The sequence below is a fragment of the Erigeron canadensis genome, chromosome 6, assembly GCF_010389155.1.
Source record: "Erigeron canadensis isolate Cc75 chromosome 6, C_canadensis_v1, whole genome shotgun sequence".
NCBI classification, from domain to species: Eukaryota; Viridiplantae; Streptophyta; class Magnoliopsida; order Asterales; family Asteraceae; genus Erigeron; species Erigeron canadensis.
Genome location: NC_057766.1, coordinates 28077020 through 28093905, shown reverse-complemented (window position 1 = coordinate 28093905; position 16886 = coordinate 28077020). Strand labels below are relative to the sequence as shown.

At 32.1% G+C, this 16886-nt stretch overlaps 1 protein-coding gene across 1 annotated transcript; it reads left to right on the top strand.

The window, feature by feature from the left end:
- Positions 1 to 10817: 10817 nt before the first annotated feature.
- LOC122603190 (protein PIN-LIKES 3-like) lies at positions 10818 to 14592 on the top strand. Its single transcript, XM_043775829.1, has 10 exons — positions 10818 to 11006; positions 11093 to 11172; positions 12060 to 12184; positions 12302 to 12423; positions 12520 to 12780; positions 12878 to 12970; positions 13087 to 13187; positions 13289 to 13341; positions 13420 to 13605; positions 14212 to 14592. The coding sequence occupies exons 1-10, from the start codon at positions 10872 to 10874 to the stop codon at positions 14334 to 14336; spliced, it is 1281 nt and encodes a 426-aa protein (XP_043631764.1). The 5' UTR covers positions 10818 to 10871; the 3' UTR covers positions 14337 to 14592.
- The last annotated feature ends 2294 nt before the right edge of the window (positions 14593 to 16886 follow it).

Below are 16886 nucleotides of genomic sequence, written 5' to 3'. Positions count from 1 at the left end.
AGCTTATGGAAAGAACGGAACAACAAAGTTTTCCATGATTCTACTCCTAAGGTGATTAAGGTGGTTGCGAATGTTAAATCTTTGTCTTTTCTATGGTTTAAATATAGATCGAGTAGGTCCGATATTGAGTGGAATGAGTGGGTGAAATACCCGTTGTATATATTGTAACTTGGTTGTTTGGGCGGGCCTTGTTTTGAGGTCCTGCCTTTTGTTTTGAATGAAGTTTTAGTTCCAAAAAAAAATTTATAATGTATATATATATACACATGTGTTTTATATCTACCAATATGCTAAAACAAGATTGAATAGTTATTAAAACGACATGTGACATAATTAGAATAATTCTAAGAAGACACATAAGACAAATTTTATTGCCACGGCATATTGGTCCCACCAAATTATATCCTTATCAAATTACAATTATGATTAATTATTAAAATAAAAATTTGGATATATATAAACAAACTACATTGCTACAAAAGTTTTGAAGATACCATATCAATATAAAATGCCTATACAATTAAGAAAACATGATAAATTAAGAAAATCATGATAACTAAATATAGTATTAATGTAAATAAACTATTTTAAATTTGAGTATGGATATGTACACCTCAAATATCAGTTATAACAACATTAAATAATATTGTATTTAGTTAACAATCTATATATATATAAAAGTTAAGTTTTTGAATCAACTTTAAATCTTAAATCTCTTTCTTACTAATGGTAATGATAAATGTTTGAAGTTGATTATGGAGATGATTTTTTAAATGTTAAACTCTAATTATTATGGACATCCATTTATAATGTTCCTTCACATTTTTCTTCATTTAAACAATTTAATTATAATCTTTATATATCTTTACATTAAATAATATAAAAGTTAGGTTATGCAACAACTATAAATCTTAAATAATCTCTCTACATAATTGTTGATATAGGTCTAATAGCATAGTTTACAATTGTATGTAGCATGAGTATTAATTTGTTGATTAGTTATGTGGTTTATTAGTAGGTTTATGTGCAATTGTGCATTACTGGAAGAGTGGTAATTATGATCATTAGGAAGTTGAAACATAAGTAATTGATTATATTACGGATTATTAAGAAGTTGAAGCATAATTTCCAATAGTAAATGATTATAATGATGACGATTGAGAAGTTGAATTGGTAGACCGCTAGGATGTTTTCTAAAAGTTGTTTATGAAACGAAGCTGCATGCAATATATACATATCTAACTACATAACGATATATACATATCTATTTTATTTTATTTTTATTATTCTACACAAACAAAACCCAATTCGCATACAAAACCAAACCAAGATAGACATTATTTATTTGGTTAATGCATATATATATAGGTTGGTTTTGTTAATTTTATTTATTCAAACTAAAAATCAGACCAGATACATTGGGTGGTTGTAAAATACATATGCATGTGATCAATTGAAAGCCACATTCAATTAAACTAAACAATGATATGAGATGATGAAAATCCCAAAGATTATTAAAAATTAGGTTTGTCATAAATTTGTAGATGGTTAATGAGAGTTTATTGAGTTGGGGGTTATAGAATTTCTTTGGTTCCCAATGAGGGTCTATATATAGAGAAATTCATTCTTCACTTCTCACTTTGCATTCTTATCTCCTAAAAAGTTAGTTTTCATAAGTGGGGAAGAGTAATGTTATTGTTGCAAAACAACCTAAGGAAATGGATTGTATTTTTTTAAATCAACTTCACAAAGAATCTACGGGTCCGATTGTTGTCATGATTTGTAGGCGGTGGGATGTAATAGGCATGAAGAACAAGTACATGAATACCGACTTCACTCTGATGCAAAGGTGTGTAGGGCGGATTGTTTTCTATATAGATGTTTGTAAAATGTTTATTTTTTTGTTTTTAATGTAATACTTTTGTTTAGGGAAATGTATTTCATTGTTTTGTCAAGTATGCGATTGTTTATCGTTTTAATACTAAACTTTTTAATGCATTTATACTGATATTTATTAAACTAGATGAATTTTTTTTAAAAAGATATGAAAACGAGTGGGTATGTTATCCCTATAACTTGGATAAGAAAAAGATAGATTTGAGTAGTTGTGAGTTGGAGGATTTTGATTAGAGGATGAATTTTGTAAGATTAATGACTTGGATCTCATTCCCTCTGCCCTAATAATAACTTTACGACAACATTTGTATTACCTAATTTATAAGTTTGTAACACACCTTCAAACATGGTCTCCTAATATGCATTTAATTTCATCTTTCACAATAACTCAAAGTTTATATTTCTATGTGTGCCATGCTTATTTCCTCTGGATTATTCACCAACCTTATCTTATTTTCATTTGCTAATACGATCTCTAATGATATGTCAAAACTTAAGTAATTAACCTCATCATATACAACATCAAGTCAATGCTTCGTAAATTTTATACACACATCTCAACAACATTCTACCATAAATCATATTCAAACCACCGACAAACAATGAAAATAATAATTTTAAAATACAATTATTACACGAAAACAAAAATATTTCATCCTGGCCGTGCAACGCACGAGTCTTAAGACCTCGTTATTGGAATTAATTAATGATTTACTATACATGAATGTTACTTTTGTGAAGAATTTCAAGGAGATGGAAAATTTTAATTTGTTATATTTTTAAATTACTATTATTTTTATAACTAATATTCTGTAAGTATCCATGTTATAATAATTTTTTTAAATTATCAGTTTTTTTTAAACCGTTAGTCGAGTATACATCATGTAAGGTTCACTCAATTTATTTATTTTTATATATAATTTTTAAAAGAGGGACATAATTTTACTAAATATTTATATACGTTAATCAAAATAAAAATCAGTATTTAGATTTTCTTTTAATCTTTACTAACCTTTTTTTTTTCCATTAGTAGCCATATGATAAAAGTTAAACATTTTAATAATATGTTATAACGGACAGTGCATCACGCACAGGTCTTGAACCTAGTAACAAATAAAAAATGAAGTAACTGTATGAATGTAGGAGGAAGTTATGAATATACTTATTTAGTGGCGTATTGATTACCTAGTTTTATTACCCTCAATTTATTGAGTAATGATGTATTATATAGTTTTAGGTAATGATTACTCAATGTATAATAAATTGAGCATCATTAATGATAATCTTTAGCATTTTTTATCTCCCAATACCTCATATTCTGATTGTAATTCGAATATATCTTTCAATAATATGTAATATTTTGAATGGTGTTTCTACAATTAATAATAATCAATTTAATTGTCTCCGGTTACTCCCCGTCAAGGCGTCAAGCAACCCATATTTCACGTGCTTTAAATTGAGCATAAAATATAATCTTGATGTATATATTTTGTTGCTGGCCCCTGCAAATCCACAGTATTCTTTTGTAAAAGAATAACATGAAGCAATTAGTGAGTTTCATTTATCTTTTTCTAGATGGAATATTTCAATACGCCTCCATTGTAAAATTTCAACCTTTGACAAGGTGGCCCTTGGAGATCTTCACGCCTTTAGATATAATGTTATTATGACTTGAACCCATAATTTATTTTTTTTGGGGGGACATAATGATACAGCCATGTCACAATCCCTTTGATTAATATAAGCTTTGCGAAAGCATTTCTTATTTAAAGGTCAACCAAAAAAAAAAATTCTGGCTATCGAGGATGGTTCAATGGTAAAAGGTATCGAACTTGAGATCGATCAAAAGATCTCACATTTTTTATCTTCATTTCCTCATGCCAATCGAGTCAGAACTCCTTGACAAAATCATTAACATACAAAGGTAACTAAACATAAAACATCCCACATGTAAAACATGTTATGTAACGAGGATGTATCAAATCAAATCAATTGATAACATATTGACTTGATGACATGATGGGCCCGGCCTCTGTATTTTTTTCTCCCTTTCTTATTTCTGTTATATAAAGATCAATGTGCATATGGACGATCTATAGTAAATTATTGGACGTATTACGTATACATTATTAAGTTTATATTACGATTGATGGATTTTATGCCCTCATCAAATAAATTATATATTGTTTGGTTTAGCAAAAGTCTTTAGTTGGCATTGATAGATGGAAATCTGTCACCAATTTGGGGCCATGCTACTTATAGTGATACCAAACTCTTGTACGTCCTTGAGAAAAATGTAACTTTAATCAATTATAGATGTGGCCCGTGGGCCTTAAGTGGTCCGTAATCAACACATGCTTCATGAAGTGATGAAGAGGGCAACACTTATTATTATTTTTTTTATATTTTTTTTCACAACTTCAGTGCAAATATGCAGCTTAGAAGCAACCCAATGCAAGTCATTTCATTCGTCCCTCTACTCGTCCTTATCCTAAGAGCATGTGAATACCATTAGGTTGGACTAATCCCTCACTAGTTCTTGGATGACTAGTCCTCCAGGGACGAGTTATATATATGAGTGTGTAAAATGTTTAAGGGATTAATGGTATAAAAGGTGGGTTCATGACTAGTTCTTTGCATTGAGATGTTTTAATGAGATTAGTCCTTAAAAGAATGTTTTGCTGATGTGGTGCTGACTATGACTAGTCCTTCTGGGAACGAGTCTTAATGTTGTGTAGCCCCTTACAAAAGTTAAAATGTTAGTTTCATTAGAGATTTGGAGGACTTGCATAGAGTTACTATTGAATGTGATTTTTTAAAGTTGTCGTGATCAGTAGCTATGAATATATGTCATTGCAAGTTTTGAGGTTAGAGGGTACCCAATGGTGACCACTCATCCACCAAGGATTAGTCCCTGTCAGCGTCACATCAGCAAAAAACACTCTAAGGACTAATCCCTCCAAAATGCACCAAATGCACTCATTCCTCAAGGACTAGTCTTAGACCCACTAATTTTTTTGTCTTCTTCCTTGTATATTGGATTAAAATAAAAGAAAAAAGCAAAAATTACCTACATCAACTCGTCCCTGCAGGAACGAGTGGGGCGGACGAGTGCAAGAGACGAGTGGAGGACTAGTCCCACCCAATAGTGTTCACTAGTCCCTCCACACCAGACGACTGAGGGACGAGTCCCACTGGGTACCCTCTTAGGAGTCTATATCTCCAAATTAGAATTTTTTGGTTGTAAACTACTATTGTTATGTTAGATGTAAATGTAAATATTGCCGGTTTCTGTTATTAAAAATTTTAATTTATAAATATATATTAAAAAATTGATCTAATGAATCATTAGTTATTAGCCAATCATATATTTCTATTTTTTTAAATTGGACATTGTTTATGCCAATAATTTCACTACAAGATTTTCAGTTTTTGAAAACAAAATATTTCATCGCTAAACCAATCGATTTCGTCGGGAAATTAAATTGGGTCGTAAAAAGTACAATGATTCTCTTTTAATAGATATTGCGATGAAGAAATACAAAGGAGCAAAAAGAAATTTGAAAATCTTGTATTCTCTTGGAACTCAGTTGTTACATGGAGTCGTGGAGTGGTAGGAAAAAATTTCGTTACCATAAACTTAACATGACGGGAAAATTTTATCGTTCGAAGAAATAAGAAAAATAAAACATGTTTAGAAATATATTATTTTTGGTTTTGCAATAAACATTTTATTTTAAAAATCAAAAATATAATTATTCCGTCGCAATAAAATTTTCGTCACAAATCTTCTGGTTTGACTACGAAAGTCAAAAAGTAAACTTTTTTGTTGTTTAGCAGTTTTTTTGTGATAAAATTCGTTTTGACGCAAAAAAAGAAACGGATTTCTTATAGTGCGAGAATAATGGTTAATTTCTATGGAGTTGGTCAAACAAACTCGAATTTAAATAAATTCGTTGTAAGCTAATGAGAGAGTTTATTGTAACCATGCCCTCACCATAGCTCGCTAAAAGACAAAAAAGATGAAAAATGAAAACATTTGTTTATAAATATGAAAAATAATAATGATAGGTTAAAGAGTTGTCATTAATAGTTTATTATAAAAACTAGTACTTTATACATAAAAACCACTTCTTGAATTTTTCACATAATAAAATATATTGTAGTTTTTAATGCACTCAAATAATTTATATTAACAGTCATAAAGGTTATCATTTCCTATAAAAATGAGAAATGTTCTACCTTTGAGTGCGATTTGAACTAACAAAATAACAATTTACTTTTTAATACTTCGCTGTCTTTAGTATTTATCGGGGGAAAAGTATCATATTTAGCATTTTAGTCAAATAGGATAATTATCGTTTCTTCTTGTTGCCATTCTTTCTTGTTGCCAATCTTCCGGTTGTAATGTTTGAAAATATATTTGTACGGAAGAATTTATATGTTAAATTTATCAAATATTAAATAGATTTAACTACTACTATCAAATCATTAATGTATAATTGTGATATTCTATCAAACTGTAACATCCGCAAATTTTGACCCTTTGACCTTTATGTAAAATGCTTAGTAAATTCAAATAAAGAATGATTTAGCTCCTTTAAGATTAAATGATGGGCAAAACGCTTAATGGGTCACTTGACCACTCGTTGGATGGTAGGATCTTAGACGACGAAAGGCAAAAATTTAATTAAGCTAGTAATGTGTGAAGCGGGTCAACCCATGGTCATGATCCATGACCCAACCCTTACCTCAACCTTATCCTCCACCTCCCATTCATTTCACTTTTATCTTTCTCTCTCTATCTTCTTACAAGAAACACACACACACACAACCTCTCTCTCTCTCTCTAGATTTCTATTGAATCTAATGAAGCTTATGCAAGATTAAAAATTATAATAATAATCATCATCATCTCCTTATCATCATATCAAAAGTTGGGTCTTAAAGTGAAAGAAAACACCCATTCGGGTAAAATTCGGGTTTGTGCACGGGGTGAAGATTTTGGTAAGCTAAACTCATTCTATAGTCTTCATTTTATGTTTATGTTCATGTTTCTAGTTGACTTCAAGTGGATTCGGGTCATAAATCGAGTCAAATCGCGATTAGGGTTTTCTAGGGTTTTAAATGGGTCAAAACGATTTCTAGTCTTGATTTGAAGTAATGGGTCAAATTTTTGAAGTGGGTTGTGTATAATTATGTTTATGTATGTGTATCCATGCCCAAAAATGAGTTGGAAGGATCTTTGGGTCGATCTTGGGGTCAAAAATGGGGTTTTGGGGGGTGTTTTAGCTCGAAATTTGATGTTGTTGCTCGCTGGGTGCGTTCTTGGATGACTGCGGCGCAGTGGGGGGTGTCAGACCTCACTGCGGCGCAGTGGGAAGTCACAGAAAAGTGACTCTTTGGCTGACTGCGGCGCAGTGGGAGGTGTTAGACCTCACTGCGGCGCAGTGAAACTCATTCAGCCAAACGTTTTTCTATGTCAACTTCAAACGCTTATAAATTTTGATCCGTAAGTCCAATCGAGACATATGACCTATCGTTGGATTCGTATGAGAGTCTATTTTCTGGTAGTAATCTCCATTTGAGATGAAAGCTCCTCCATTTCTAAAAATGTAGAGTCGAATGTGTCTTGTTCATACGCGGGAAAGTTGTTAGACGTCTAAGAGTTGTGACTCGACCCTAATTGTACTAAATCAACTTGTTTAGGATTATAGATGTGACTTTGATGATAATATGATATTTATTGCTAGGTTGCGGACTTGTAGCGGTTGTTGAGCGTTTCTAACTCTTTATTAACTCGTTATCGTAGCTTGGAAGCCAAGGTGAGTTCTGTAGTTCCCTACTCGCTTGAGATTCGGGCTGGGAAGTGCACCCATACGTGTTTATTTGCTTGATTGATTTATCGATGGTTTGATGGTTTTGATTAATTTACTTGCACTCGTTATGATTAAATATTGGGTGATTGGATGTTGATTGAATTGTGGTTTAAATGATGGCTAGCTTGATGGATTATGCATATGGTTGGGATATTGTGGTATTTAGGATAGTTGTACATACATGAAGGTCGGTTCTACCTTTTTTGGGTTTTGTATGTGATGGGAAGGTTGTGGGTGACCCTGTATACAAACATCCGGGACCCAATGAAACTAGAATCCTCCTAAGTGTATGTACGTATTTGGTTAGTTGGATTGATGGATGATTATTGATGGATTGTGACTGGGGTAGCATACATTTGTTGGTTTTTGATGAGATGTACGTAGCCCCAAGCTAATGGGAAACGTGAGCGGGAACGTTCGCACCCCATTGTATGGGAATCGTGTGCGAGGCCATTCGCTCTCTGGGGTACGTAATCACGCATTTGATATGATTGTCTGATGAGACAAATGTATATATATCCTGGGGTATAGACGTATGCACCAGTGTTGATACGGGTATATAAACGTATATAAGCCGAAGCTTTTTGAGATGCCACATTGGTCATGATGACATGTGAGTATCGTTGCATTGATGGCATGACGGCCATACATATCATACGCATCACGACATTGATATGCATATCATACGCATTATGACATTGACATGCATATGATTCCTATTTGACATTGGCATTATAGGTGTTTACTATTACACGCTTGTTTATATCGTGAAATATTGATGTGTTGATGGTGTGGCACGTGAAGGCTACTTGTATGCTTGATCATCCTTATATGTATTGTGATTATTGACGATGGCTTCGTGTGATCCATCACTACGAACTCACCAACCTAGTGTTGACTTGTTTAGTGCACTTTTCAGGTATTCGTGTGAAGATGGAGTATTGATTGGCTACTTGTCTTTGCTTCTAGAGCTTGGATTGGGACTCCCATGGATCCGTGATCCGTTGTCCATTTAGGGTTCATGTTTACTTACTTATGGAATTAACTGTAATGGCTCGTTTCATTTCTCATTCATGACTTCTTGTTTACTTCGTATCTTGCACCTTAAATGTTGGTTTGGATTCACCGAATCCTTTATTTTCATGTAGTTTATGTTCTACGATAATTCCACTGTATGCTATATAATTTCAGTGATATTTCGGGCTCTAACCCGGGGTGTTACACAAACTATATATACAACAACATGCAACAATGGTACTCGATCCCAACAAAAGTATATATAAGTGAGGTACGATGTAGACAATTTTATCTCTACTGAAAGAGATACTGCTTCCAGAAGAACTTTTGGCCTATGACTTAACTCTTGAAAATTCTCAACGTCAGGACGAAGCCAAAGCCAAAAGAAGAAAACCTAGAGCTCGATATCAGATCTAGAGAGAAAGATCGCTCTCTTCAATAAAACTCATAAAAACGTACAATCTATAAAACTATATATATATATTTAGGTATATCACCTCAATATTGATAAGTCTACAGCAAATCTATATCCATATATGATGGCATCTAACGTTTTGTGTGTTCCCGGTTTACGAAATTCATGGTGGACACATTGAGTGTATTCATAAGGCATGAAAAATGCAGCCATCGACATCGAAAGGTCCTACTGCTAACTAATAATGGAGGGACAATTATGGCGAATAATTTCTTCACATGTTTGTGGACTTGATATTTGAATTTGTTGTAGTTAATTAGATCGAGGTCTAACAATTATATCAAATATCTAGGATTATAATCGCTACTCCGTATTAATTTACATTTTCATGTGATTAACCACTTCCATACATACCAATACCATTAGAGTAATATTACATGGGAAATAATCCTTATACAACAACTTTTAGCCATATATAACAGTGTGCATTATATAGTTGTACAATATAATCATGTAATGTATATATTTGTTGTGTATGACAAAAATAAGTTATGTAGGGATCACTTCCCATATTATATATAATAACTATTTTCAACTTTACTTACCTACATACCATGTAAAAAAGCATTTACTATTTCTCGGGACAGCTAAATATATACAACGTCGTTATCATTATTAAAAGTTTAGATACCAATTAATCTATACGAGTACATTTCAATAATAATAAGGATGGTGGCCATTGTGTTGACTGTTGATGTAACAGATCTCTTCCCTTATATAAATAAAACAAAATTGTATCTACAAGTTTTTTACTTATGTGTCATGTTATCATTTTCTTCTAAACTATTTTTAAAAATATATGATGTCATAATAGATTTTTTTTTCTTTCAAAAACTATTTTATATAATAGGCAATATGTCATCTTTTTTTTTTCATATTATTTTTTTTACCTTAATTTTTTTTAATTAATATGAAAAATAATCGACTGTATCCTAACTCTTTAATTTTTGTTTCATACCCACCATTGACTTATGATTGTTACTTTTTAGTTTTCGTCACCGTAATCGGTTTTATATATTACAAGTATGTTGTTATGTCCGTATCAAATTATAATGTATTGATAACAAATTACATACATATTTTTATATATTTTTGGTTTTAATTTTTTAATTAAGCGTTCCGGATTGATTAGCTAGTGAATATATATTCAAAAGTTAGTAGTGTTATGTACGTATTTAGTCTTTACTTTCCGTAGATCACTTATATTTGAGATTTTACGTATTTTACTTTGGCTGTATAACAACACTTCCCAGTATATTGGGGCATTGGGCCTACCCAACATGCCAGCAAATTCTTTTTCTCTTTTCAAACAAGGGAAGATCATACAAGAATCTAGATACTTTCAACGGTCCACATGTGTACACATTTCACAATTAAATACCAATTTTATAGTGTAGTTTAAAATGCATGTGATCATTTTCTCATTCTTGCACATCAAGGTTTAATTTTGTGAACCAAAACAATTCGGGTGGAATCTTCCTCCTGTTTTTTTTTTTTTTTTTTTTACACTTATTTTTCCAACTTTGGTATATTATATAACAAATATATATAGATATTAGATAATTAAAACAAAACACAAAACAAGCCATTTTACTTACATTAACATGGCATTTATAGATTTGTTTGTTGTAGCACTGATTCCGGTTTTGAAGACGCTTCTTATCACCGCGGTAGGGTTACTACTAGCGATTGACCGCGTTAATATCTTGGGTGACGCTGCTCGACACCATCTTAACAACGTATGTCAAACTAAATATATATGTGTGTCTTATTTATCTTAAAAAAACAGGACACTAAGTAAAGGTTATTGCTTTTTAAACTGCAGGTTGTGTTTTATGTCTTCATTCCAGCACTTGTTGGTGGAAGCCTTGCTGATACTGTCACAGCTAGCAGCCTCGTTTCTTTGTGAGTTCAGTTATAGTTTAATCCACCATTAGTTCTCATTCTAAAATAAATATCTGACTATGAAATTAGCTGACAGCGAATGTGGGGTTAGTCCACTTGACAGAGATTTTATCGATCTCCTGGGGTGGCATGAAATAGATTAGTAGTATTAATTTGGTGTAATTTTAAAAAATTAAAGTAAATATTTGCTGTTAAAAAAATGAATGAGGACCAAAGAGGCTCTCATCGAATGGGATATATTAATGAGGACCGAACTCTTACCCCTAGGTGTCTCGCCCGTTGAACTATTGGATCGTTGACTGGTTGATTGCAAATTTATTCTTCGCTTTGTTTGTGGAAAAGTTTCAATTAAACTGTTAACAACCCTGTCTCAATTGTATGGGTTGAACATACACACCATAATTCACAAGGGTGTTCATGGATAGTTAACCAAGAGTCGGTTAACTCATTATGGTTTGACGTCTGTTAAATCCTGAGCCTACCTACTTAAAACCGTGTGCATTTTCAAAGTAGACATGTAAGATGAGACGGAGGGAGTATAAGATGACCAATGTGCTTAACAATGATATATAAAGTGTAGTTTTATGTGAAAAACTGGTTTTTTTCAATTTACTGGTTTTCCTAACTCCACTCGCAAAATCATGAACCAACGGGCTGGTTTTCTTAACTGAAAAATCAGTATGATTTCACAGCTGCTGAGTTTTGAGATACTTTGAATGCACTAACAACTAAGAGTTGATCAAACACACAATCTTTTGATCGATAAGTGTTTAGATTAATGGGTTCACATTTCAGTGTTCAATTTATGTAACTTTTCCAAGTGCTGCAAGACGTGGGCAAATTGAATTAAATTTGTTTAATGACATTAATTGATTTCTAAAATGTAGATGGTTCATGCCAGTGAACATTCTCCTCACATTTATAATCGGATCAGCACTCGGTTGGATTCTTGTCAAAATCACCAGAACTCCAGAACACTTGCATGGTCTAGTAATCGGTTCATGTGCTGCAGGTCCTCATCTATACGTGTTGATCTAATTTCATAAATACTTCAATAAACTCATGATCTGTTGTTTTAAGGTTTAATGCTTATAAAGTTAAGGTTTATTTACCACTATTCTTTTTACAGGTAACCTTGGGAACTTGCTTCTGATCATCATTCCGGCTGTCTGTGAAGAGAATAACAGCCCATTTGGTGACAAGTTGACTTGCTCGACTAATGGGCAAGCTTTAGTTTCCCTCTCTATGGCGGTAAAATATCTAACAAACGTGGCTATTCTATATACATTCTAGTTTAAGTTTGAAACTTTTTCTGCAAATACCTGGTTAATTTTAATGGGGTTTTAGATTGGAGCGGTTTATATTTGGACTTATGTTTACAACATTATTCGGGCATATGGGAACTTGAGTGGCAAAGACATTGCAAAAGCATCAACTATCAGCCTTGATTGTTCGGGAAAAACTTTGGATATGTTCAATGAAAGTTATACAGAGGCATTGATACAATCTCGTCGCTCGAGTTTTGAAGATTGTGAAGCTCCTGATGATCAAAGTTCCGAAGAGGAATATGACACTGTGACTGGGTTGGAAGACGAAGAAGGGAAAAAGGTAATTTTTCCATTTTTTTATCGAAAGATTTCAAAATTTTGGTCATTTAACAAGATGCAGTGTTCTTAATTTTCTATAATATGATGAATTTAACCAGGTGAACGTGTTAACGAAGATTACACAGCAAGTTGATGAGTTTTTTGACAAGATCAACCTCAAGATGTGGTTAACACCTTCTACCATTGCCACGGTACGATCTTGTACCTGTTTCGTTAGAAAAAATTTATAACTCGCGACCTATTAAGCAAAGATGTAAAAGTTGTCATAAATAATTGATTTGTTTTCGTATACAAATGTTTTGGTTAGATCGTTGGGCTTCTGATAGGAGTTATCTCTCCGATTAGAAAGCTAATGATCGGGGATGATGCACCCCTTCGTGTTATCGACAGTTCTGCAAATCTTCTCGGGTACATATAACTAGTTAAAAATGACATTGTTAAGTGCAACTTTGATAACAATCTTTTTTCTTTCGTATTCATTATTTTTGGATCCTTGATTAAACTAACAGTCAGGCTACAGTGCCAGCAATGACATTGATAGTGGGAGCTAATCTTTTAAAGGGTATTTTTACTCATGATTATTAGATATAATCTTTAGAAATGTCATTTTTTTTGCTAATTGATTTCAGTTGTAATTTAGGTTTGAAGAAATCGGGTGTAGGGCTCTGGCTCATTATAGGTATTCTAGTGGTTCGTTATGTCGCTTTGCCACTCATGGGAATTGCCATTGTAAAAGCTGCACATCATGTTGGATTTGTGGGATCGGATTCGCTATATCAGTTTGTTCTTATGATCCAATACTCACTTCCACCCGCGATGGCTATTGGTATGGTTACTTGTGTTCATCTACAAGTAAACACTCATATTTACAATTTGGGTGGGTTGGCAACTTGGGTAACATGTTATTGCATACAATATGTATGCGTTGAAACATGGCATACTACACTAAGTTGACCCAAAACACGATATATCTTAAATACCTTATAAAGCATTTTACCTTTTTATTTTCTACAAAAAGAACCTAATCTACCCAAGATACCCTCTCATTTATTCGCTAATTTAAATACCTCCACCTAATATACCTATAATACTCTTAATAAAATTATTTACACCAAACATCCCTTAACCATTAAAATAACTACAATACCTACTTTTATACTCGTATTAATTACTTTTATATAAATAACCACGCAACTGCCGCCGCTGCCAGCCATCGTCGCCGCCATCACCACCGAATCGCGCAGACATATGACTAGTTCTAATACGAGTATAATGTATTATTTAAATCAACAACACATGTATAAATGAAGACAAAAAGTACATGTTATAAAGTAAATGTATGGCACAATATAATAAAATTTTAGCCGTTCCAAAAAAAATGTGTGGAAATATATGTAACACTAAAAATGACAAATGAAATGGGCAAATGCAGGTACAATAACACAATTGTTTGAGGTGGGTGAAAGCGAGTGTTCCATAATTATGCTATGGACTTATGCGGTGGCATCAATTTCTCTCACGCTGTGGTCCACCTTTTTCATGTGGCTAGTCACTTGATGTTACACTACATCGTGTGTTTTGTGATTATATATCTATATATGAACGTAATTTTATAAGTATAAACCCCAAGAAACTACTATACAATTTATACATATAGATTTGTTATTTATTTACTACTATACGATAATTAAAGTGTAAAGCCATAAATCTGATGCGCGGTTGCTGTTTTCACGGTGACATGATATTCAGATTTTTGTGCTTGTGGGATGGAAAATATTGTTGATGTTTGTAAGGAAATAAAATGTTGTTTGAATGGTTTGGGTTTTTATAACAGAATATCGAACCAGGCCTCGTGTGTCACAGACTCACAGCTACGTTAATGTAATAATAATAAAGTTCATAACGTGAGGCAGATCGATATAAAAAATTTACAATCTAAAATCTTTTGACGAACACTCTTCTGCAGACTTGAATATAACTGCATATATAGTCAAATTTAAGCATTTCATGTTTGTCCCTTTTGAACTATGCCACTGGTTTTATATAAAGATCAGTGAAATGCTACTATGCAATTAAGTGGGAACGTGACATTGATCTTTCTCGACCTATGATAATACCATTATATATACGACCAATAGTACCCGCGCAATGCGACGGTGAGATGGTGGGGTGATAGGTCATAAGGAGGTGATAAGTCATAGAGTGTGATAGTCAAATGTCTTAGCCGCACGGACTCCGTACTCGGATTTAAAAATTCGTCGAAAGTATATCGAATGACATCAGCATGAAATTTTAATAACAACCATACAATTTTTATAATTTATCGATATACGGTTTTTGAGATAAAAGATTTTGAATAAATTAGAGGAATAAAATGATTTATGGAGGAGAGAAAAAAATAAGTGGTTGAGATTTGAAGAGATAGAAAAAAATGAGTGATTGAGATTTAAGAGTATTATAGGTATATTAGGTAGATATATTTAAATTAATGAATAAATAAGGAGGGTAATTTAGATAGTTCAAATCATCTTTTGATATTTTAAAAAATGGCAAAATACTTTATAAGCTAGTATAGATATACTTGTTCTTTTACCCGCACGATGTGCGGCTATTTAAAAATATAATTGAATTCTATATTGATAAAGCTTACAATGTAGACGTCAATCATGATTAATTTATTTATTTTTTTGATTTAGTAGTATAATGCTAATGTGTTGGTTATCTTGTTTTTCTTCAATTTAGTAGTATAATGCTAATGTATTGTTTATTTGTTAATATATGAATAAAAATCATATATCTAAGGTATGTTTGGCAAAAATAGTTGTAGCTTGTATTTGTAATTTTTATTTTAGCTTTAAGTTGTAGCTTTTAAGTAAAGTTGTTAGCTATAATTTTTATTTTTTAGAGGTCTTTGGTACGATAGTTTTAGCTGCAACTTTAAGATATATGTGGTTTTAATAATTAAACATTTCATCTAAACTAAAAACTTCGTAACCGTTACTTTAAATGTCGTTTCATTTTGAAGTTTTTTCTTTAAAATAAAAGTTGGTTGTATCTAAACAAAACTTTTAGCACAATAAGTAAAGTTATATAAACATATAATTAATAATTAATTACATTATAGAAAAAAAATCCTATAGTTGCACTTTTTTAATGAATTATAAAAATATTATATTAACATACATGATAATACCATCGTTTCAAGTTGGCGGAAATTAGTCTTTCATATATGTTCTATTTTTAAACTTGAATTTTTGTAACAAAGTTCATATTGTGTCTAACATGATTTTTATATTAAGTAAGATAGGTAATATAATAACTATCTATATAATAAAATATAGGATATATATATATATCTTTAAAATTTTTATTTATTATGTACCACTATATTTAATACTTTTTATTTCATAAATAAATTAATATTATGAAAAAGAATATGGAGATGTCACATAAGATTTATCCTATGTGGCAATGTTATAAGCTAGTTTTAAATTGAAGATGCTCTAAAATCGTTCGGTTTCTTCTTACTATTTTAATAATTATATATATATATATATATGGTGAGTTAGATTAGGGACTCCTTATTTTAGGGACTCGATCTATACCGTCCATTTTCATCAGATCTAATCACCACTGATCATCTCCGGCGACATCTCTGGCAAGACTTACATATGTGTAAGTACAACTTATACATGTGTAAGTTGAATAAAAATTATGACTCAGAGCGGGCTTCGCCCTTAAGGATATTCATAAACCAAAATTGGTGGGGGTGATAGGTCATTGAAAGTGATAGGTCATAGTGTGATAGGTCATAGAGGGTGATAGGTCATAGGGGGTGACCGGTGATAGGTGATCTACCTAAATAAAATTGTACTTAAAATATGTGTAAGTTACTTACACATGTGTAAGTCTCGCCGGAGATGGTCGCCGTCGCCAGATGATCATGGTGGTGGTCGGAGAAGGAGGTAGAAGGAGTCCCTAATTTAAATTTTCTATATATATATATATATAGGGGAGCCTTATTTTGAGAACTCATTTTTTGTAAGAATCTTGAGAACTCTTAAATTATATATTGGATTACATGTTTTTTTTTGTTCATTCACATGT

Bases quoted from the DNA above. Each gene is read 5' to 3' on its own strand.
- LOC122603190 (XM_043775829.1), top strand. From the start codon at position 10,872: ATGGCATTTATAGATTTGTTTGTTGTAGCACTGATTCCGGTTTTGAAG. The intron at 11,007-11,092 runs GTATGTCAAACT...TTTAAACTGCAG, and splicing joins CTCGACACCATCTTAACAAC to GTTGTGTTTTATGTCTTCAT. The intron at 11,173-12,059 runs GTGAGTTCAGTT...TCTAAAATGTAG, and splicing joins GCTAGCAGCCTCGTTTCTTT to ATGGTTCATGCCAGTGAACA.